This window comes from Schistocerca nitens, chromosome 1 (genome assembly GCF_023898315.1).
Source record: "Schistocerca nitens isolate TAMUIC-IGC-003100 chromosome 1, iqSchNite1.1, whole genome shotgun sequence".
NCBI classification, from domain to species: domain Eukaryota; kingdom Metazoa; phylum Arthropoda; class Insecta; order Orthoptera; family Acrididae; genus Schistocerca; species Schistocerca nitens.
This window is the reverse complement of record NC_064614.1, coordinates 844,023,311-844,048,901: the sequence shown is the minus strand read 5'-3', so window position 1 is coordinate 844,048,901 and position 25,591 is coordinate 844,023,311. Positions and strand designations below refer to the sequence as shown.

General features: G+C 40.7%; 1 protein-coding gene across 3 annotated transcripts in view; it reads right to left on the bottom strand.

The window, feature by feature from the left end:
• The window catches only part of LOC126263196 (steroid hormone receptor ERR1-like), a 453,409-nt gene that overhangs the window by 7,036 nt on the left and 420,782 nt on the right, over positions 1 to 25,591 (bottom strand). For 2 of the 3 annotated variants that reach the window (XM_049960261.1, XM_049960276.1), the window contains one exon: positions 14,325 to 14,706. The exons of the other annotated variant lie outside the window; for it this stretch is intronic. In XM_049960261.1, coding sequence (XP_049816218.1) covers positions 14,653 to 14,706 — 54 coding nt within the window. In that variant the 3' untranslated portion in view covers positions 14,325 to 14,652. Of the gene's footprint in view, positions 1 to 14,324; positions 14,707 to 25,591 lie in introns of those variants that run through there. 3 annotated transcript variants of the gene reach the window in all.

Here is a 25,591-nt window from a genome sequence, read left to right as displayed (position 1 = left end):
ACTCTGATGGCCAAAGCCCCAGCCTACCTTAGAGAAAAGTCTTTTATGGCAGCTGGACACACTCCAGGGCAGGGCACATGGCTGGATACTCAATTCACCGTTTCTTCGCTAACACAAAATGGAAATTTAGTGGCACTATCCCACCCTACACACTACCCACCTGGTTGGACACACACACACACACACACACACACACACACACACACACACACACACACCAGACCATCACAACATCACCCCACGCAAATGCTTGCCATGAAAACAGTTCACTGTAAAAATTGTATTTAACACCAATGTGCCTCCTATAATCGAGCCTTTATTAAAAATGAAAACATAATTTCCGCGAAAATAGGCGCATTCCATTTTGTTTTAGTTTTATGAGCAAACTCAGTATAGTTTTTATGTTCAGCTCCAGGATACAATTCGCATCTCGGTCTTTTGTGACATCCAATGATGTCGATTACAAATGATCAGACTGCAGACGCCTATACATGTCCAGCCTGCATAAAACTGGGGAAAAATTCCACTATTTCGCTGCAAAAATTGCTGATCACTGCAGAATGTCCTCGTTATTTCAAAACGGTTATTTTACGTCCGACAACAACATGCTATAATTCAAGAGAACTTTGCTGTTTTTTACACTATGACAGGTTCCGTTTTACCAATATGACGCTGTATTAGACTGGTGCTTATGAATCAAATCGTGAGAGCCTGTCTTGAAATAGAACCTACTGTAAGATTTATCCACATGTCTCTCTCTTCCATTACATCGAAATCAATACAATCTGCATGCTTACATTTGACATTTCTGATGCGTAACTCACCTCTACCGACCTGTCTGTAAAGTTTCTATCATACAGTAGATTCTTGCAGTCTAGTTTTGTAAGCATTTTAATCATCACAGCCTGTTTCACGCAATCTACTCACACGTCGGGAAAAACGCTATCATGTCTACATCCCACAACGAGCTATAAGTCAAGTGGTGTCTACTTCATAATTAGAGGTTAAGAAGTATGAAATAACACAGGAGTTGCAGTAACATCTATTTTTTAAACATGCTATCATAATGACTGCCGATTTGTATTAGTTTTAGGAGCAAAATCGGTGTAGCGTGAAACACGTATGTAATCATTACCAGCGATGGCGAGACACGACAGAATCTCTGACCAGAGAGTTATTTATCGTTGCTAGTCTGCGCTTGACCGCGCGAGAGTGCAGTTGCGAGTTGCACTCTGTCTGTAGTAGAAGTCGGATACAGTTGTGTGTGGCGAGTCGGCATGCGTCCGCGGTGTGCTCTGCCCACGAGTCTGGTCAGGAATGTGGTGGACGATATGTATATTATTGTAGAAGGTACTGAAGCAGCATTGCGCTCAGCTAATAACGTATGTTAATTGTAATTAATTTATTCAAAATGATGCCCCAATAATAACTTTTTATAAAGTAACTCATTTAAAGAAAAAGATTCATTTCAAGCTAAATAATATTTCCTATGCATTCCCTCCAAGAATCAAAATTAAATATAAGCCAGCATTGCACAGAGCTGTGCCGAAAAATAAGAGCAGATATAGATGCAGTGTTACTGAGGTAAGAATTTATCAGGTTTAATTATTTCACAGGGCCGAAGGTCAGCGCAGCTGCCCTTATAAAATTTATCAGGTTTAATTATTTGTGTTGAGATGTTACATTCAGTTCATGGTTCATTATTTAATTAATATTATTGTGGGTTTATGATCAATTACTATTCTTTAATTTTGCAAGGAAGTTACGCTTGGCTCTCATTTTTATTATTCAGTTTTGTGCGAAGACAACATTTGACACATTTTTTATAATCATTGACTTCTTATTTCCTGCGGGGAGGTTACACTTCGCGACCCTGCCAGGATCGTATTTCTTTGAGAATCTTCTGATAAGTAGTCAGATATCTGCTCTTATTTACTTAAATATAATTAGCATTTGGCGCAACGCTTTTACTAATTTTGTGATTTTCTCTCACAGATCATCGGCACTTCGTTGCTCTTTGTTGTATTTGTGTTTGTTGCTTTTTGCATTGTGCTTATTTCATTTGTGATTAATTTGTTCTGAGAAAAATGCCGCGAAAAACTGTTAATAGAGCATCGCGAGGTATAATGAGTGAAATAACCGACCTAAATGACTTGACCGATAGTACTTGCGACATGCAGTATAATGATGACAATCCTCCGTTTACTGACAATCAGTGTGTACCGACCACTAATGTTGATATTGATCCTAGTGATGAACAAACGAATTCGATTGTGTCCTCTGTTAATTTAACGACAATTGATGACGCGGGGCGTTCTGTTTCAATGAGCGCTGCCCAGCTTAACACACCCGGTTTGCAGGTTTTACGTGACAAACAGACAAATTTTTCTAATGAAAATGAACAGAGTAATCAGAGTCGACAGATTTATTTAATTCCGGTGTAGTGATTAACAGTGCACATTCGATTGGCAAACCTTTTTGTAAATTACAGAATGACAAAATGGTCACACAAAACGTGACAATTGCAGATACGCCATCAAACAGCACAGAGATTAGAGTAGGTAATATTGGCTTGGATCAAATTATGGCACTATTGCTACAACAATTTGATAAAAAAATCGAACAACTTAATAAAAATCTAGATAACAATTCCAAACAACAGAGTGAAGATCTCAAACAACAACTTAATGAAATTAATGAAAAACAAGACAACCTTAAAGAAGATTTCAAACAACAGAATGAAAGACAAGACGACAATCACAAACAACTTAGTGAAAATCTCAAACAACAACTTAATGAAAATAACGAAAATCTCAAACAACAGTTAAATGAAAAATTAGACAACAATACAAGACAGCTTAGTGAACAGATTACAGCCGTTGCCGCGCAATGTCATGATACTTAAGAGCAGTTACGCGAGGAAATTGAGATTTGTGCTAGGAAAAGTAGCGAAGAAATTAGATCTGTTGCTCAAGAATTAAGGGATATGCAAACAGCTACAACAGAAACACTTAGAGACGAAATTAGTGGAGTCGCCAAACAATGCTCTGAAAACACAACACAGTTACGCGAGGAGTTTAAATTAATGACAGCTGAACTTTCGCGCACAATGGATGCAAAGATAGACGCGAAATTCGAACAACAGAGCAGTCAAATTGACGAACGTTTTAATCTTCACCTACAAAACAGTGATACGCGTTTCCGTAAATTTATACAGGAACAGAATAAAGTAAAACGACAAGTCATGGAAACAATCACCGCACAGAGGCAGGAAGATAAACGTAAATTGTTTGCGAAAGCAAAAACATACGTAGACAACAATATTGCTACAGTATCGGATGAAATTAATACCATCAAACAGTTGAACACCGAATTGCGTGATGAAATTTCCGATCTAAAATTAAAAACAGATACACAGACAGTAGATTTTCAGACAGTGACAGACAGACTCGAACAATTAGAACTAACACAGAATTCCGATGTCATTAAAGCTGACGTTCAAAAATTGAACGAAACCACACGTAAATTACAAAAACAGATTAATTCTTCTGACACTAAAAACGATGATCAGGTAAAAATACTGACTGAAAAATATGGTGATTTGGCCAGTCGTATTGATGTTATCGAAAGTAATAATGACAGCAAATCAGACGATACGGCACCGATTTTATTTAACCAAACACCTGAATTCCAAAATTTACAGCAGACGATCAGTGAGATAGATTCGTCTAATAATACATTACGTAGAAAACTGTCAAGTTTACAGCAAGAAGTAACAGAGATGAAAAATATTTCAACGTTTAACACGTTTCAAGGCACAGCACATTCCGAACATTTCTCACAATCACACAGCCAGTATAATTTAGGTAATCTACAGAGAGTACGTGAGTTAGATTCCGAACAGTCACAGTCAAACAGATTCTCATACAATCCTGAACCTGTTCCGTCATACAGAGATGATAATTTTGATTACAAACATTTTCTATCAGTGAGAAAATTTAAAGTATTTAAAAATGACAGAACACACATTCACCCACTGGATTGGATACAACAATTTAGCTTTGCTTTTCCACCAACTTGGTCTGTAACGCAGAAACTAGCTTTGAACTGATACGACAATTTGCTCTTGAATTTTTACCAACATTTCGTGTAATGCAGAAACTAGAATTAGCATGGATACAGCAATTTATTTTTGAATTTTCACCGGTATTGCCTGTAACGCAAAAGCTAAAATGTATTTGCAGCGCGTAATTGACCTCAGGGGATTCATTATGCTTTAATGAATATGTGCCATAGCGTGCACAGGGCCCCGAGCCGTAATAGTGCTGTTTCATCTTTAGTTTTCTGCACTGCTGCCTTCTCTTCTACTATCCTTTATATCTATCAAAACAGCTCTTTAACTATTGCTCTACCTAGTATTAAGAAAAGTGTAAAGAAAACCCGATATGACAAATTTTACCGAAAGTGACAATTTTTCATTAGACGCTCCAGAAATGACAACCACAAGAACTTAAATATCAGAAAAAAAAATTTAATCATCAGTATGTACAAAATTTTCAGTAGTCGCAACCACATTTTAGTAACAATACAGGTTTTTCACCGCAACAGCATGAAAGTCAGCCGGTTAGCATACCTAACCAACAATGTAGTGCACAAGGTCAACCAAGCTTTAATGTTTCGCCGCGTGCACGTATAGTCCCAGCTCTAACAAATAGTAACGCACGGCAGCAAGGAAATAACTACGTACAGAAAACACTGTATTTCAATTCCTATCGCAATGCACCGTATAGAAATGACTATCACGACAGACGTAAAAACAATGAGCGCAATTATCAACATACGTTTAATAACAGTCGGTCTTACCAGCAACAAAATCATCCGCAAGAACATATTGTCATGAATGAACAAGACAGTAGATATCATCCAGAACGTAATACGTCTGGAAGAAATAACAGAACAGTTCAAATAGTCGAAATGCAACAGAATCCTCCTGATAATAATAACACGTCAAATAGAATTTGACTAGATACAGTACAGGTCGCAACTTCCAGTAACACAAGCACTACTTTTGACACGCAGAATGTTGTTCACAAAAATGTTATTACTTTTGACGACATCAGAGACACTCTTTTGCAGGAAAGACCAATTGTTCAGAAAACCATTTCACATCCTGTCATCGAAATTAAAATTGGTTCATCGAAATTTTCAGCAGTAATCGATTCTGGATCACCTATGTCAGTTATAAATGAAGAAACTTTCAACGAGTGTAACAAAGAGAATACCTATCCTACATTACCATTAGGCAAAACGAAAGTGAAAGGAGCAATATCGAGTAAAGGAGTAGACGTTAAATTACAGACACATTTATCATTTTGCATTGCAGGTCACACATTTCACTCAAATTTTTGGATTGTTCCTTTATTGACAACAGACGTTATTTTAGGTACTAATTTTCTGGTACAACACGACGCAGTTATTGATTTTCAAAATTCGTATTTAATGTTGAAGGATGAAAATGTACAATTGGCTTTAGAATTTCAGCACTCATTATCTGCAGAAGAACAAACAATTAATCGCACAGAGGTCATTTCCGTTTCACGTAACATAGACTGTAATTCCACATTGTTCACAGATACGTACGTACACAACTATAATAGTCCAGACGAAGCCGACTATGACGTAATGCAGATGATTTCTGATAAAGTTAAACAGAGCAGTGCAAATACAGACGACGAACGCACGCAACTACACAAAATTCTTTTACAGCAAGCTCCAGTTTTCGACAACATTCCTGGTACTATGTCCGGTTTTATGTATGAATTTCAAGTTAAACAGCACGACACATTTAAAGCCAAACATTATCCTATTCCGTATATTCATAGAGAGCAAGTTAAGAAAGAATTGCAAGATATGCTCGAGCAAGGAATTATTGAACCGGCAGTTAGTCCGTACATAAACCCGCTCCATATTGTTAAGAAAAAAGATGGTTCACTTCGCCTCGTACTTGATTCGCGTCACATCAATGACATAATTATTAATGAAACAGATCGACCACAGACACTAGAAGAACTACTACAGAAATTTCATGGTACTGCTATTTATTCTACATTGGATCTGAAATCGGGATTTTGGCAAATTCAGCTCCATCCGAATTGTAGAAAGTACACAGCCTTTCTCTGTTTTGGTGACTGTTATCAATTTTGTAAATTACCATTCGGTTTAACTATTTCTTCAGCAGCTTTTATTCGCGGTTTGAACACAATACTTCCGACAGAACTTAAAGACAGAATCACAACGTACGTAGACGACATTCTTATTGCTGAAGCTAACTGGTCTGAACACAATTTGATTCTTGAACAACTGTTACGAACTTTTCGTGCACAAGGACTTACAGTTAATCTCAGTAAATCGCTCTTTGGCAAAACTTCTATAAAATTTCTTGGACATGTAATTTCAGCAGAGGGCATTACGCCTGACCCGGAAAAACTTCAAGCTCTACGTGACATTACTGTTCCTACGACGAAGAAACAACTACGCAGTTTTTTGGGTTTAATTAACTTTTTTCGTAAATTTATCCATTACTCTGCTTTAGATACCCCCACATTATGTCAATTGACAGGTAAAAACACTATTTGGTCCTGGGATAAGCAAGCACATTCTGAATTTATGAACCTGAAACATGCTTTGTTGAATGCACCACTTTTATCGCACCCAGATCCTACCAGAAATTTTTCCATTGCCACCGACAGTTCTAACACCGCTTTAGGCGTACATATTTTTCAGGAAATTGAAGAAGATGGCTCAAGAGTAATTAAAAACATCGCATTTGCAAGTCGCATTCTGTCACCTGCTGAACGAAATTACTCCGTTACAGAACTGGAAACATTATGTGTTGTTTGGGCTTTTACAAGATTTAGGCATTTTCTTTATGGAAGACACACCACCGTCTACACAGACCATAGAGCAATACAGTTTTTACTGTCGGCTAAATTTACACACGACAGATTAAGCAGATGGAAACTTTATCTACAGGAATTTAATTTTACAATAGTTCACATTCCCGGTACACAAAATGTTGTAGCAGACGCACTATCTCGTTCTCTCGGCAACAATCAGCAAGAAATCGCAACCAACTTCTGCAAAGCAAATTTCAGCGTCATGTACATTCAACAAGTTGCATTTGAGAATTTCATTTCGTCGTCATTACAGGACATAGCACAAGAGCAGAATAAAGACAACGTATGGAAAGAGATTAAACACCTTTGGCAAGATAGGAATAATGTTACGATTGGAAACCATTACACTGTACGCATAAATATTCTGTTTCGACGCTCTCATCCTGACAGCAACAATTGGTTATTATGCATTCCTGACGAGCTTGTTAACAAATTAATCTGGTATACTCATTTAAGTTACGCACATTACGGAGCTAGAAAATGTTTTCTTATACTGAGACAGAACTGTTTTTTTGCCAACATGGAGAAACGTATACGACGAGTTTTAGCGTCATGTAAAATCTGCCAGAAAGCTAAGTCAGACACAACTTCACATATTCCTCCATTATATCCCATTGTACCTGTTAAATTAAGACACATGGCCGCTGTAGACATTTTTGGTCCGATTCCCAGAACTAATAGAGGTTTTTGCTACATATTTGTCGCTGTTGAACTCACTTCAAAATTTGTTACCTTCACTCCGTTACGCAAAACTAATGCTAAAACTGTTTCGAAAGCATTTGTAAAACATTTTCTATTTCATGTAGGGCATGTGTTGAAAGTAATTTCCGACAATGGATCACAGCTTCGATCTGCTATATGGACACGTATGTTACGAGCTAGAAACATTTCTCCGATATATATATCCAGGTACCATGCTTCTTCGAACCCTTGTGAACGAATAATGAAAGAAATTTGTAAACTGTGTAGAATTTACTGCCATAAAAAACATATTGATTGGGACACACACGTACTCTCATTCCAGGATGTAATTGATTCCATACCGAATGAATCTACTATGCTATCTCCGTCTGTTATACTGAAAAATGTTGAACCACATAACAAAACTAAAGAATTAGTAAACTTTCCTACATCTCGTCGACTACGACACCATGAAATAATTGACATTGCGCTGAACAACATCAAACGTGCCGCAGAGCGCCGGAGAAGACAACAAAAACAGGTTTGTCTACGCCGTGACTTTCACGTTGGACAGAAGATATTAGTACGTACACACTATTTATCCAACAAAATAAAAAGTAGGTGCAGTAAATTTGAACTTCTTTACGCAGGTCCATATCGGATTCGCAGCATTCCTCACCCCAATGTAGTACACGTCGAAACTTTGAGAACCAGAAAAACCAAAGGGAAGCACCACGTCTCCAACATCAAACCCTTTATTGAATTAACATACTTTATGATTTATCACACTGTAATGCCATTTCCTAATTTTTTATGACCACTTATGCAATTATATTCACATGAACACTTACTGATGATTATCGTATTTTTTTCTTGGCAAGTGCCCGGCAAGGTAAGGTTAGCAGGTCGCTTTTCTTGTCGTTACACATCAGACCGTGCATATTTTCCAGATGAACTTACACATTTTTATGACCACTTATGTAATTATATTTATGTGACTACTTACTGACGATTGCCGTAATTTTTTTTTTTTTTTTTTTTTTTTTTTTTTTTTTTTTTTTTTGGCAAGTGCCCGGCAAGGTAAGGTTAGCAGGTCGCTTTTCTTGTCGTTACACATCAGACCGTGCACATTTTCCATTTTTCATGTATGTATGATTGTTTTCCTGTTTTGTTTGTATGCGCTATGAAATATTTACGATATAACAAACACCAGTTGACTTTGACATTTTTGCCTTATGATATCTCAACATGGTGACTATTTTACACCTTTTTTTTTGCTGCTACATTGTGATACTCTGTGTACATTTTTTGCACCTGCACACTGTCTATGTTTTTGACATATTACGTTTTCAGTCATGCTATGCTGTATGTTTAATTATATCACTATAAACCAGTTTTTATCTAATGGGTATATGAATTAAATGCAAGACATTAATCTTTGTTCATCATTTTCAGAAAGAAATAACGTGTAAAGGAAATAAATTAAACAGAAATGGGAATTTCACCTACGGAATAAACGAAAGAAGATGCAAAAAACCTTATGAGGAATAGTAAATGGATCAGAATTAACAAGCATTAACAAGAATATACTATACACATCGTAGAATAGCAGTCTTAACTAATTTTTTCTTTCAGAATACGAAGCGATTGATGCAGGCTGTCAGACAGAACTTCACATCTTAGTTTTAGTGAGGAAATATGCTAGAAATAAGGAATAGTTGTGTAATGAATAATGAAGTGATTTTTTTTCAGATGATAATGAATGGTGATGAATAATAATGAAGAATATGCAGCTATGAATAATGAAGTTTTTCTTTACAGGTGATGATAATAATGGAGTTATGATGATGAAGTGATGGATAATAAAGTTTTTTCTTTACAGATGAGGATGATGTTGAAGTATATGTATTTATGCTCTGTAGTTATTTAAGTATTTGTTCCAGCTCGTTATGACAGTATGTGTTGTATTGCATAGTATGATGACTGAAGGTTTTGGAAAGGACAGCTAGGGAACACATTTTATACACATTTCACTACCTGTTAATTCGAAGTTCACTACTTTTCAGCATAAAATGCGTTTCTTCTTTCAGTCTAATAATCCATTTTTGTATATTTTTCAGGAGAAATTATTCATGAAATTAATGTACTATAAGCAGTTGTTCATTAAACCTATGTCATTTATGAATGTGATTACATATACTCTACTTGTTTCATAATCTTGATACAGCTGACTCATGACGAATGACGTTACACATCTTCATTTCCAGCAATAACTCAAAAGCAAATATTGTTATTAATTATCGAACCCAACGCAATGCATTGCTAGCACAATAAAAATGCTTTGTAACTGGCAAATGAATGCCACTGATTAATGTAATAAGATGAACTATGAGGACAATGTTTACTATAATTAGATTAATTATGCCATTTATTACTCATTTTCAATGATGACTTCTGATGGTTTGTAATTAGGCAATGAGTGCCAATGTTCTCTGTAAATTACTTCTGATGGTTTGTAATTAGGCAATGAGTGCCAGTGTTCTCTGTAAATGACTTCTGATGGTTTGTAACTAGGCAATGAGTGCCAATGTTCTCTGTAAATGACTTCTGATGGTAATTAGGCAATGAATGCCAATGTTCTCTGTAAATGACTTCTGATGGTAACTAGGCAATGAGTGCCAACGTTCTCTGTAAATGACTTCTGATGGTTTGTAATTAGGCAATGAGTGCCAATGTTCTCTGTAAATGACTTCTGATGGTTTGTAATTAGGCAATGAGTGCCAATGTTCTCTGTAAAGTTACTCATGAACATTATTCTGTAATAATACGTACATGGTACAGAAATGTTCAATGACTGGGCAATGAGTGCCACCCATTACTAGTGTAATTCTCAATGAAGACTAGTATGTGACTTAATGTCCTTCACCTTCTAACCTAATTACCTAGAATTACTGCAATATCCGTTTGTCCTGTATATCCTCATGATCATGGAGCACTATATTTGGTTTTTGCACTAATTCTACGTTGCTGTAACAGACAAGAACGTGGTGTTGACACGACATTCTGTCCACCACAATGAGCGATGAGATGCTATTATGGTCCCACTGTTTGGTGTACCTAATGTACTACCAAAAGGATAACATGGAATATTACTACAGCATTTCAGTGTCTGGGCTACGCTGATTAATACTTCTGGGAAAAGAACTGTAGATTGCCTCACCTGGTGTTGTGCTTCTGTAGAAAGATATGGACTTTCAGTGCAACTGCGTGCAACCTAAAGTGCTACAACCATGACGCAATCCTTCCCTTTCCCATCCTAATTCTTGTAACATATTAAAAATCATTTTGTTATCATGATTTGTATTCATGGCCTATACATTTTGTGATTTGCTGATATTGTCTGAACTACAGCGCATGTGCACTTTTGTCATTTTGTTAACATGTTTTCTACTCATTGCATATACATTTTTTGTGATTTGCTGATATGTTCTGTACTACTGTTCGTGTGCACTTTTGCCATTTGTGAATATGTTTTGTACTCATTGTATATATTTTGTCTTTGCCTGATATGTTCTGTACTCAGTGCATGTTCACTATATTTACTTCATGTTCTACACCTATGTATCTGTATATTCTGTGATTGTAAAGTTAGTTAGTTAAGACAAGATTTGTTGCTCATGGCAAGTCCAAATGACTCACCATCGCTGCCAAATTTTTGCCCCGCCCCCCCCCCTCCCCAGTGGAGGGTTATGAAACACGTATGTAATCATTACCAGCGATGGCGAGACACGACAGAATCTCTGACCAGAGAGTTATTTATCGTTGCTAGTCTGCGCTTTACCGCGCGAGAGTGCAGTTGCGAGTTGCACTCTGTCTGTAGTAGAAGTCGGATACAGTCGTGTGTGGCGAGTCGGCATGCGTCCGCGGTGTGCTCTGCCCACGAGTCTGGTCAGGAATGTGGTGGACGATATGTATATTATTGTAGAAGGTAATGAAGCAGCATTGCGCTCAGCTAATAACGTATGTTAATTGTAATTAATTTGTTCAAAATGATGCCCCAATAATAACTTTTTATAAAGTAACTCATTTAAAGAAAAAGATTCATTTCAAGCTAAATAATATTTCCTATGCATTCCCTCCAAGAATCAAAATTAAATATAAGCCAGCATTGCACAGAGCTGTGCCGAAAAATAAGAGCAGATATAGATGCAGTGTTACTGAGGTAAGAATTTATCAGGTTTAATTATTTCACAGGGCCGAAGGTCAGCGCAGCTGCCCTTATAAAATTTATCAGGTTTAATTATTTGTGTTGAGATGTTACATTCAGTTCATGGTTCATTATTTAATTAATATTATTGTGGGTTTATGATCAATTACTATTCTTTAATTTTGCAAGGAAGTTACGCTTGGCTCTCATTTTTATTATTCAGTTTTGTGCGAAGACAACATTTGACACATTTTTTATAATCATTGACTTCTTATTTCCTGCGGGGAGGTTACAAGCGTTGTGACAACTATCTGCATCCAGACTTTAATCAGTTATATCACTCCTTGTTATTGAACCTCCTATAAGATTTTATCGTGTCTCTCTCTTCCGATACATCCAAAAAACAAATACTGTCTGCGTATTTATATGGAGGATATTGTATGTATGTATTGTATGTTAACCGGGACCTAGAAACGACGGAGAGGCTCCGTCCCCGCCGCAGCCGCAGTGGTCCACAACCCCACGACGGCTACCGCAGTCCACTTCATCCCCCCGCCACCCCACACCGAACCCAGGGTTATTGTGCAGTCCGGTCTCGATGGACCCCAACAGGGAACGTTTCAGACCAGACGAGTGTAACCCCTATGTTTGGGTAGAGTAATGGTGGTGTACGCGTACGTGGAGAACTTGTTGGCGCAGCAATCCCCGACATAGCGTAACTGAGGCGGAATAAGGGGAACCAGCCCGCATTCGCCGATGCAGTTGGAAAACCGCCTAAAAAACATCCACAGACTGGCCGGTTCACCGGACCTCGACACAAAACCGCCGGGCGGATTCGTGCCTGGGACCAGGCGATCCTTCCAGCCCGGAAAGTCGTGCCTGAGACCGCACGGCCAACCGGGTGGGCATGGAGGATATTACACATACACGTACAGCTCTACTGGAGTCCATGGTCAGTGCTTCAAGTCGCTTGCACAGATCTGCGTAAAGTTTTGTCGACCATACTGGAGGAAGACCATATCAAATGGACTGTCAATCACAAGATAGGGTTTCTGTATTGATCCTTCATAAAGAGTTCAACACATTGTTTTTTCATCAATAACATATCCAAGCAGTGTACAACTACAGATATTTACACCACCATATATTTTGTTTTTCTACAATGACTTCGAGGTCTGTGTCAGCTGCTATACTGACATTCACATATTTCGATCCTATGGTTCCCACAAAAACCTAAACATTGCAAGGTGTAAACTATGTGGCTCCCACAACACAAAGGTTGGTAGAAATAAAACACAGAGGTTGAAACATCCCCTTAGAAAAATTTATGAATTACTGTGCTTGACATCCAGTCTTACAAATTTACTGTCTCTGATGGACACACGTCCATATCATCCGCTCTCAAAACTCCGCCATCTCTCTCCCCACATCCACCACTGCTGGCGGCTCACCTCCAACTGCGCAACACTACGGGCTGTTCACATCCAACTGCCCAACACTACAATAGCGAATATTCCAACAATGCCAACCAGCCACAGACTGCACACAGCACAGCCAGTGATTTTCATACAGAGCGCTATGTGGCGTTACCAATATAAAAACCTAAGCAGCCTTCTTACAAGGTGATGTTTCTCATTGATAAGAATGTGGAAGAAATTGCAACATATGGAAACTGGAAGAATCATGACATTGTAGAGCGTTTCCAACAGCTATCCGAAGGTAATGACATATGTAGTTAATCTCATCTTCCACAGCAACAGGGTAACAGATGACTCTGCATTCAGTCTCGAAGAGCATTGCTTCCTCATTTTACAGTCATGTACATGATTACTGTTCCGTTGTTGACCATAGCCAGAAGGTGCTGTTCACAACATGTGTGAGGTAGTAGAAATAAAAAAGAGGTACTTGGGGAGTTGTTCCTAAGGACACACCGAAATTACAATCGAAATCAGTTGCAGTTGCCACACACCTCTTTATTAAAAATACATTGCTCATAATACAATCACAGTAACCATAATTACAAAAAAACCTTGTCTTATAGAACACAAAAATCTTTTAAGATATCTTCCACATATCGTTCTCTTTCAACCACTTACATTAATTTTACCATGTCCATGGACCCACAATTAATTCAATATGACTGACAAACAAATCACATCTACTTCATCACGTACATGGAAACCCTTTTATCTATCTTTTCATCACATCCAAGTTCGGAGTTCAACAGACAGTAATGTTTTAAAACTTTCTTGGCCAACTTTTCATAATTCAAACTCAACATTCATAAAAGCATGCTCGTAAAATATGAGTAACATAACTATTGCAGATAAAAGTTCTGAGTTCAACAAACATCAAATTTTTAAGGTTTACTCGGCCAACTTTTCATTAACTAATGCAAGGTTCATAAAATTCTGATTCATAAAATATGACTAACATGACTAACTCGCATCAAGGTTCTGAGTTCAACAAGCCCCAAAACTTGTAAAGTTTACTCGGCCAACTTCTGATTAATTAGAACAATACGACTTGCATATACCACGTATGATTTCATTACTTGACTATAACGAGAAGATATTCCCAAGAAAAACTTAACATGGGCCACTTCCACTCTACATGAGAATTTGTGATGGACGCGAGCACACAAAAAGATTTTAACCGATACAGAAATCCACGAGACAGGAAATGAAATAAAAAGGTACTCAATTTTGTACTGCGATTGAGCTTCAAAAACCATAACTCTCCACCGAAAGGATGGAATTACAGGACAGTAACAACATAACCTGAGACATGGGGGCAGGCCCTTAATTATCACTCTGCCACCGTGGTAGTCCTATCCCAGTTTGCTCGTGTCAACCACACCATCTGCAACATAAAACACATCAGTGGCAGACAATATTCTGAGGCATGAGATACACAATCCTAAGTACACCAGTAGTTATCAATATCTTTCAATTATATACTAAAATTTGGTTAGCCAATTCCTTAAAACATCACTAAAATAATAGCATAAAAGTTAGAATAGTAAAGATAATCTCAGCACACATTTAAAGGCCAGACTAAAATAATGACATAACAGGTAGAATGAAAAAAATATTCCAGCGTAGCTTGGAACGCCAAACACAGATTTACGCACTACTTAGTTACACTTCTAGCCACCTGTTTAGCCATGTCTGGTGTCTTTTTGTTGGGCGTCGTTACACTTTCTTAACTGCCGTAAAGGTATCAAGTGATGACACCAAAACCTGTGATAAGCAGCTCGAACAATTCCAAATAGTTTTTAGCACACTAGAATATTTAGTTAACATGAACACCATCCACCGACACAACTCGACGACTCCAATTCATTCGGTCTGTGGAACTTATAACCAACTAGGCGGAACTTGTCCTTGCAACCTCAAAGAAATCCCAATCACCATGAGCAGAAAATATGCATTGTAACGGTTAAACTCGCAAGAGCGGCTGTCCATGCTCCTTCATCGTGCCGACTCGGCCTCTAGCGGTACTGCAAACAAACACAGTCCCACCTCACACAGCAGATACCCTCACACCAGCCACCAGCAGAGCGTGCGCACTCCAGTTAAGATCCCCAGCCGCCAAAGAAGTGAAGAAGACAAGTAAGCATCGAAGTCGACTCAAAGATGAAAAGACAATCGATCGAAACTGGGGCCATCAACGCACCAGCTCAGTACAGTTATCTGATTGGTGAAAAAAAAATAAGTAAGATAAAAAAAAATGGGACCGAGCGAGGTGGCGCAGTGGTTAGACACTGGACTCGCATTCGGGAGGACGACGGTTCAATCCCGCGTCCGGCCATCCAGATTTAGGTTTTCCGTGATTTCCCTAAATCACTCCAGGCAAATGCCGGGATGGTTCCTCTGAAAGGGCACGGCCGACATCCTTCCCTAATCCGATGAGACCGATGACCACGCTGTCTTGTCTCCTTCCCCAAACAACCAACCAACCAACCAAAAAAATGGTTCTGAGCACTATGGGACTTAACATCTGTGGTCATCAGTCCCCTAGAACTTAGAACTACTTAAACCTAACTAACCTAAGGACATCACACACAGCCATGTCCGAGGCAGGATTAGAACCTGCGACCGTAGCAGTCGCGCGGTTCCGGACTGCGCGCCTAGAACCGCTAGACCACCGCGGCCGGCGATAAAAAAAAACATGTGAAGAGGATCGCAGCATATGGAAATAGGATGAGTCTGCAGCATTGAGGAATGCTTCCAAACAACTGTCTGAAGGTGATTCATTTAATTCTATGCCCCAGAGTGACAAGTAGCAGATATCCAGTGTTTCGCCAAGGCTCTCTCCATCTCAACCAAGTGGTGTCAGTCAGTCATTATGTGGCAATCAACAGTATACCAGTGAATGGACAGGATGGCAAAGACACTGATGATATGGGATGATGTACGATAATAGACGGTGTAGTTCATAGTGCGATCAATTTTAGCAATTTTACCAGTTGTTCCATAATTTCAGTGCCAGCCATTGACACGCAAGAATGCTTCCCAGTTTCTGCATCGTCGCTAAAGCACCCCTCCGCTACTCTACAAGTACCATATACTAGATTGAAAATGCAGATTGATGACTGAGCAGCAAATCCATTTGGTTATATACATCAACGTATACTACTACTACTACGACTACTACTACTACTACTCGGCTCTACAGCCCTTGGAGGGCCTTGGCCTGCATCACAATATCCTGCCATTCTATCTGATCTATGTCTTTCCGTCTCCATCCTCTGACCCCCAGCTTTTTCATGTCTTCTTCAACTCCATCCACCCATCTCTTTCTGGGGCGTCCCCTCCGCCGTCTGCCTCCAGCCTTGCCATCAAAAATCCTCTTACACGCTCTGTCTTCTTCCATTCAGACCACGTGCCCTGCCCACCGCAGCCTTCTTATTTTAATGGTAGTAACACTGTCAGGTTCTTCAAAAAGGTGTTGTAGTTCTGCATTCGTATGAATGCGCCAACATTCTTGCTCATATACTTGGCCATATATTTTACGTAGCAGCTTTCTCTCCCATATGCTAAGGATCCTTTCCTCATTTGCAGTCATGGTCCACGTTTCGGCGCCATACATAACAACTGGTCTTATAATTGTTTTGTAAATGAGGATTTTGGATTTACGTGATAGAAGCGAACTCCTAAGCATGGGTAATGCGGCAAAATAGCATCTGTTACCTGCTGCTATTCTGGCTTTCACCTCACTGTCAATGTCATTTGTCTCAGTGATAGTCCACCCAAGGTACTTGAAGTCTCTCACCCTTTCAAACTCCCTGTCGGCTATCCTGAGATTTGGTAGGTTTTGTTGGTTGGTCATTGTCATATTCTTGGTCTTTTCGATGTTGACTATCAGGCCAAATTCCGTTGCACCTTTCTCCAGTTGCTGATAGGCTTCGCCTAGCACAGCAGTGTTTCGTGCGAGTAATGCCACATCGTCAGCATAGGCTAGTTACTGCAGTGAACGATTTAAGAAGGTTCCTCCTTTATTTAACTCTATCTGACTTACGACTCTTTCTAGGCAAAGGTTTAATAGCAAAGAGGAGATATAGTGACCCTGTCTAAGTCCCTTCTTCACTCGCAATTCTCTGGAGATTTCGCCCTGAATTTTTACTTTACAGTTGGTTTCCTGAGGGTCATCATAGAAAGTTTAATGAGTTTCTTAGGTATTCCAGCCTCTTCCATTACATTCTTCAATGCCACTCTCGAGATGCTATCATAGGCTTATTTAAAGTCGATATAAAGCTGGCGTGTGTTAATTTGATGTTCGTAACATTTTTCAAGTAGTATGCACAATGTGAATATCTGGTCAGTTGTTGACCTATTTCTTCTAAAGGCACTCTGATAGTCTCCAACTCTCTCTTCCACATATGGAGTAAGCCTGCTAGTTAGAATCGTGGAGAAAACTTTATATGTAGTATTTAGTAGGGAGATTCCTCCATAGTTCTGGCAGTTTAATTTATCTCCTTTTTTATGTATGGGGCACATTATAGCTGTTTTCCTCTCATTTGGCATGCTCTCCTCTTGCCAGATATTCAGTATTATTTTATGAATTGTTTTCCACAGCGTTTCCCCACCATACTTGAGAAGTTCAGCCTGGATCTGATCTTCTCCAGGTGCCTTATTGTTTTTTAAGGGCTTAATGGCTTGCATCACTTCCCCCTGTGTAGGTTCTGGTGTTAAAACCTCTTGTCCATAGAAAGTTAGTTCCACCTGTTCTTCTCGTTCTAACCCTTCTACTTCTGGGTTCAGTAACTCTTGGAAGTATTCTGCCCACCTGTCAAGTATTTTATTACTCTCCCCTATCAAATCCCCTTCTTTGTTCCTACACAAATTTGTTCTGGCTTGGAACACGGTCTTTCCTTCTTTAATCTTTTGGTACATTTCATGACTTTGCTTCTCTTCTCCTAGCTGTTCAATTTCTTCCAGTTTTTTTCTTTTCCAGTGCTTTTTTCTTCTGTCTGCAGACCCTCTTTGGTATACGGCGCTTTTCATTATATTCATTCAGATTTGCTCGAGTTGTTCTCTGCAATAATTTCATTCGTGCTATATTGCGTTACTCAATTCTTCTCATACATTCTTCGTCAAACCAATCTTCCTTTCTTTGAGCCTGTTCATGTCCTAAAACCTCTCCAGCTGCCTCGAGGATTGCAGTCTTACATCGTTTCCACATTACTTCTATATGTTCATTTGATGTGTCGGTCTCATTCTTAATCCTCTCTTCTATTTTCATCTGATATGCTCTCCGTATTTCTTCTGACTTCAGTTTCTAAATGTCAAAACTTCTTTTATTTGTGGCCTTTTTGTCTACTCAATAGTGAGATACTTTGTCTATATTTAATTCTCACTAGATGGTGGTCTGGCTCCACGTTGGCTCCTAACATCCATTATGTCTGATCCGTGTCTCCGATCAATCAATATATGGTCTATCTGATTTCTGGTTTGTCCTTCTGGTGAAATCCATGTTTCTTTGTGTATTTTTTTTAATGTGGGAAACATGTACTGCCGACAGTCATGTTTTTGCTTATAGCAAAATCTACAAACCTAAGTCCATTGTCATTTGATATTTCATGGAGGCTATGTCTTCCTGTGGTTGGCTGAAAGGCCTCTTCTTTTCCTATTTTTGCATTCAGGTCTGCTATTAATATCTTGACATCGTGTTTGGGAGCCTGATCATACAGTTGTTCTACCTTGCTGTAAAACTCGTCCTTTTCTTGTTCATCTGCCTTCTCTATGGGTGCATGTACATTTATGATCGTAATGTTGAAAAATTTTCCCCTTAATCTTAATATGGACATCCGTTCATTGATTGGTTGGAAGCACATCACCATATGTTTCAGTCCTTTAGCGACCACAAAACCTGTTCCAAAGGTATTCATCCTTCCACTACTATAGAAGATAGTGAAATTTCCTGCATCCATTATGTCACTCCCCTTCCACTTAATTTCTTGGAGAGCCAATATTTTTATACTGTAGTTGTTTACTTGTGTTAGCAGCTGACGTAGGGCTCCATCTTCGTATAGGCTCTGCACATTCCATGTTCCAATGTGCATATCTCTTATCCTTTTTTTGTTTGCTGGGGTCGTCATCGAAATATCTGTCCGGCTTATTCCTTTGCTAGCATTCGCAACAATTGATGTTTTACGGGGGGGATTGTTAATCTTCCGCCCAACCATTTGGGGGGTTGCCCCTTACAATTCGCAGGGTAGCTAGCTCCATGTTCAGGGGAGCATCCTTAGCCTTTGTTGATCCCTCCACCAACTGCAAGACAGCAGGTGATTTGTATTGGGTTTACTCCCTTAGGGAGACTGGCTTCACCACGCCTCTAGAGCCCTCCCTGCCCTATGGTGTAGGATGTTAAGAATGATAAGGGAGAGGGATAGGCTTAGGATAGGATCGGACAAGAGACAGGAGATAAGTCGTTGTGGGACACACTTCATGTGGCTCCTCCCCATTGGCCTGTCCGGCATGGGTGACCGTGCTGGTAGCTACACTACCGCCGGCTTAGCCCTCTGGATCCAGAGCGTGCAAAACTCCTTGCCCGCACGGACAGTGCTACGTTAAGGTGGTGTCCCCTGGGGAGGCAACGTATAATAGTTGTTCCATAATTTCAATGCCAGCCAATGACATAGCACATTGCTTTCCAGTTTCTGTATCATCGCTAAATCACCTCTCCACTACTTTGCAGATACCACATACTAGATTGCAAATGCTGTTAGATGATTGTGCTTTACATCTGTTCGATCATATATATCAAAGTATACCAGTTGTTCTGTAATTTGAACGCCAGCCAGTGAAATGGTAGAATGCTTCCCGATTTCTGTATCATCACCATCAACCCTCCACTATTTTGCAGATGCCATCTACCAGATTGCAAATGCAGACAGACAACTTTGCAGTACATCCATTTGACAATATACACCAAAGTATACCACACAGCTTACTGATGCAATTAGGTTATCTACATATTTCTAATGCATCGATCATCATGCAGAATTTATGATTACAACTGGTCACCTTTCCCTGTGTTGACGGGCATCACAGAGTATTCTCGCACTTGTAGGATAAAGTCGGAGATAGATAGATCCCTCGCACACTGTCCTTCATCGATCCTCCCTGCAACACCAGTCTTACCCAAGGCACTCACACAGAAGCACAAGATCTCTCCAGATGCCTGCGTGTCGAGAAGAGTATAGTAGACATGAGAGTGCTGTGGTGATATAACAGATGGTTAAGAAGAAACATGTGGTTTATACATAATGGAGCTCCAGATGGATGGAGCTTGAAACATTTCACGTATATCAACCGTGCTATCAATTCTGAAGCATTATTCCTCTGTCTGGAGTCAGTAACAGGTACCACCATGAGAGAAATGATCATAGAGCACAAACAAACAATCTGATGGTTACACGTTTCTGCAGCTAAAAATACTATATTGTTAAAGCCATACAGTTTCTGCAGTATTATTCATGTGGAATGCAACGCTCTTTGTATTCTAATGCATGATATATTTGTCCAACATCCGACATACAACCAACCTGCACGTTTCCTACCCCATTCACTTCAGTGACAAACTTTAAAAGGATAAAACTATTTCCCTCTACACCACTCCGATGTCCTAGGAGGGCATCGTCGGTGTGTATCCACTACTCGAGCTGCTTATGAACCAACTAGAATGAAGTCTGGAGATTACTGTTCTGTCTCAGGAAATTAATGGATTTTATACATCATTTTAAGTTGGAAATGTACGTATCCTCAATCACGCTTCCCTTGTCAGTCATGCTTATCATGAGTAGTCGTAGTATCGGTTTTAATAGAAGTGGCTAAGTCTCACTAGGAAATAGAGTGAAGAGAACCTGACATAAATATTTTATATAAGTGATTCATTGAGGTACCACCAACACCCTGTTGCACGAAAATGCAAATGAAGAAGCAGCAACTTCTTACATGGGAGTAAGCATCACAATCAGTAGCTAAGGGAGATGTAAGAATCTTATTGCTGTTTACAGTAGCGTCACCAGATCTCTGGTAGCATTCCTCTTGCACAAAGAAGTTAGATTCTTTTGCTCATTTGTAGGATAATATACAATTTCGTCCTAACACCACATCTCTCGGGTACACCCCCTCACACCATTAAAGGTGATATATGTGACATTGGTACACCCTCCTATAGAACACTCTAGGGAATGGCAAAAGTCTGATAAACCCACTGATTCTTCTCCTTGATACTTAAGGGATAACATAGTCTGTGAGCATGAACCACAATTCGGTAACATCTACATTCGACCGCATGTGTGAAAACACAGTTATGGATTGAGATACATATGTTTTCCTTGCTTTAATATGGCGCCTCTGTGTAATACTTATGTCTCATTTGTTGGAGTATATGTTACGAAAACTCACGTAGTTTACAGGGTAGTAGCAGGGTTAAAAGTGAATGCAGCCTGAGCATAATTTTTAAGCATTTCTCGGTCTTCAGTGTCAGGGTACCCCTTAAACACGTAAAATCCCCGCATTTCGTTGTACTTTTTCGTTAATTTTATGTATTCTCGGTCAATTGAAGTAATTTTGCAAGTTTTATTCGCGATTTTACATATTTCATAGTATATCCCTCAATTTTACGTATTTCCCATCAATTTTTTCATATTTTTTTATATTTTTGCATATGTATAAGGTCATATTGCCGGCATACCTATGCGTTGTTAGATTTTATATGAGGATACACTCCTGGAAATTGAAATAAGAACACCGTGAATTCATTGTCCCAGGAAGGGGAAACTTTATTGACACATTCCTGGGGTCAGATACATCACATGATCACACTGACAGAACCACAGGCACATAGACACAGGCAACAGAGCATGCACAATGTCGGCACTAGTACAGTGTATATCCACCTTTCGCAGCAATGCAGGCTGCTATTCTCCCATGGAGACGATCGTAGAGATGCTGGATGTAGTCCTGTGGAACGGCTTGCCATGCCATTTCCACCTGGCGCCTCAGTTGGACCAGCGTTCGTGCTGGACGTGCAGACCGCGTGAGACGACGCTTCATCCAGTCCCAAACATGCTCAATGGGGGACAGATCCGGAGATCTTGCTGGCCAGGGTAGTTGACTTACACCTTCTAGAGCACGTTGGGTGGCACGGGACACACGCGGACGTGCATTGTCCTGTTGGAACAGCAAGTTCCCTTGCCGGTCTAGGAATGGTAGAACGATGGGTTCGATGACGGTTTGGATGTACCGTGCACTATTCAGTGTCCCCTCGACGATCACCAGTGGTGTACGGCCAGTGTAGGAGATCGCTCCCCACACCATGATGCCGGGTGTTGGCCCTGTGTGCCTCGGTCGTATGCAGTCCTGATTGTGGCGCTCACCTGCACGGCGCCAAACACGCATACGACCATCATTGGCACCAAGGCAGAAGCGACTCTCATCGCTGAAGACGACACGTCTCCATTCGTCCCTCTATTCACGCCTGTCGCGACACCACTGGAGGCGGGCTGCACGATGTTGGGGCGTGAGCGGAAGACGGCCTAACGGTGTGCGGGACCGTAGCCCAGCTTCATGGAGACGGTTGCGAATGGTCCTCGCCGATACCCCAGGAGCAACACTGTCCCTAATTTGCTGGGAAGTGGCGGTGCGGTCCCCTACGGCACTGCGTAGGATCCTACGGTCTTGGCGTGCATCCGTGCGTCGCTGCGGTCCGGTCCCAGGTCGACGGGCACGTGCACCTTCCGCCGACCACTGGCGACAACATCGATGTACTGTGCAGACCTTACGCCCCACATGTTGAGCAATTCGGCGGTACGTCCACCCGGCCTCCCGCATGCCCACTATACGCCCTCGCTCAAAGTCCGTCAACTGCACATACGGTTCACGTCCACGCTGTCGCGGCATGCTACCAGTGTTAAAGACTGCGATGGAGCTCCGTATGCCACGGCAAACTGGCTGACACTGACGGCGGCGGTGCACAAATGCTGCGCAGCTAGCGCCATTCGACGGCCAACACCGCGGTTCCTGGTGTGTCCGCTGTGCCGTGCGTGTGATCATTGCTTGTACAGCCCTCTCGCAGTGTCCGGAGCAAGTATGGTGGGTCTGACACACCGGTGTCAATGTGTTCTTTTTTCCATTTCCAGGAGTGTATTTGCGTGTCCTATACACGAGCCTATTAAAAAAATGCTAAGAACTACTCTCTTCCCGATGATCTACATCCATGCATTTTGGACAGGAACATCGCGAAAAATATAGGAACACTCGCCTCATACCTAGATGAGACTCATCGAGTGGTGCAGATTGGAAACTTGTAGTCTGGAAACAAATCTGTGTACTGCTATGACACATCAGAGAGCTTGTCTGTAGACTCATGTTGCGATGCACTTTATGGAAACTCAAATTCTGGTACAGTTCTACACATTCATCTGACTTCCACTCTTCTGTGTAGGGATCTGCAACAGGGAGTTGACACCTGCTGTTGACAGAAGTACAGTTAGTTGCTGGGTACATGGGATGAGGTCATCAGAAGGCAGAACTCCACGATTTGCAGCATTCAGGGAGACCATCCACCCTACAGCCCTGACCTACCCCTCTCAAACTTCCACTTGTTTGGGCCATTAACGGATGCCATTTGTGAAAGACATTTTGAGGACAATGAGGAGGTGATTCACACACTGAAGCACAGGGTCTGCCACAAGATCAAGAATTGGTAGTGATGGTTCAAATGGCTCTGAGCACTATGTGACTTAACTTCTAAGGTCATCAGTCCCCTAGAACTTAGAACTACTTAAACCTAACTAACCTAAGGACATCACACACATCCATGACCGAGGCAGGATTCGAACCTGTGCCCGTAGCGGTCGTGCGGTCGTGCGGTCGTGCGGTCCCATAGTCCAGCCGTGAACGCACAAAAGCTCCATAAAACTGTAGGAGACGCGCCCTGTCCGCGCCCCAAGACCTGTGGCTGAGGCACTTGAGGATGGTCAGTGCCTTCATTTGTAATCGGTGGCGGTGCACTTGATTGGACGTCACAAAATAATGAGATGCGGATTGTGTCCTGCAGTCGAATGTAAAAACTATACCGATTTTGCCCATAAAACTAAAAGAAAATGGACTGTGCCTATTACGTGGAATTTATTATCATCGCGATTGTGTTTTCCTTTTTAATAGAGGCTCGATTATAGGAGGTGCATTGATGTTAAATATAGTTGTTAAAGTGAACTGTTTTCATGGCGGGCACTTGCATGGTGTGGTTTGGGAATGGTCCAGTGTGTACCACTAAATTTCCCTTTTGTGTTAGCGAAGAAATACTGAATTAAACATCCAGCCATGTGCCCTGCCCTGGAGGTTGCTCCAGCCACAGCTTGTGAAGACTCTGCTCTCAGATATGTCTGGAGCTATTGCCGGCATAGGCTGCCGAAGCAGTCTGTCTGTTCTCCAAGCAGTGGATGTTTGATAACGTGATCTTGAGAATTCTCCGGAATTTTGTTGTTGTTCGAGAGGGGTCCAGAATTTCTGGAAGATATGTTTAACATATTGCAAGATACATCCTCTTTGTCTATCTGTGACTGATTTCCACAGACTGTAGATGGTACATCAATACCACCAGAAGGATCTCTTTTTAGATCACCAGCAGCAAGATACAACAGGCCTCTATCCCCATCTACGCTGAGGAGAGGGAGGGAGGGAGGGGGAGCGCAGTGGGGCAGTAAGACTGCCTCCAAGTTGGTTAGATCGTGAGTGCTCATTGAGGAGAATGCTTATTCAACTACCGCCCCCTCTGCAGTCTTTTGGGACGACGATTTCCTCCAGCACATGCGTTCCATTATGACCCATTCATTACGAGTGCCAGTTTTTTTCACGACAATTTCGATGTATACTTAGAACAGTCATGCATTTTCCATCAGTTGTGGTAGCGTGTATTGGCTTTGTTTACCTGGGCTGCAAGGTGAGTGTCGAGCAGACATCTGTAGTGAACTCTGATGTCTAACAGTGATAGATAAATAATGATGGCACCTTACACCAGAGCATTTTTCCTGACAGCTTGTAGATGAAGGGTAGAGATTGAGTGCGCCTGCCACTAGTTTTGAGTGGTCTTGTGAAATTGTTTCCTAGCAGGATAACATCAGTTATATGGCATCGTCAATTTTTGAGCTGTATTGCGACTTTTGGTAGTCCTTGTGAAGGTCTGATCTTCAGTTCCCCAACCAAAAGAAATAAAGTACACTAACCTAACC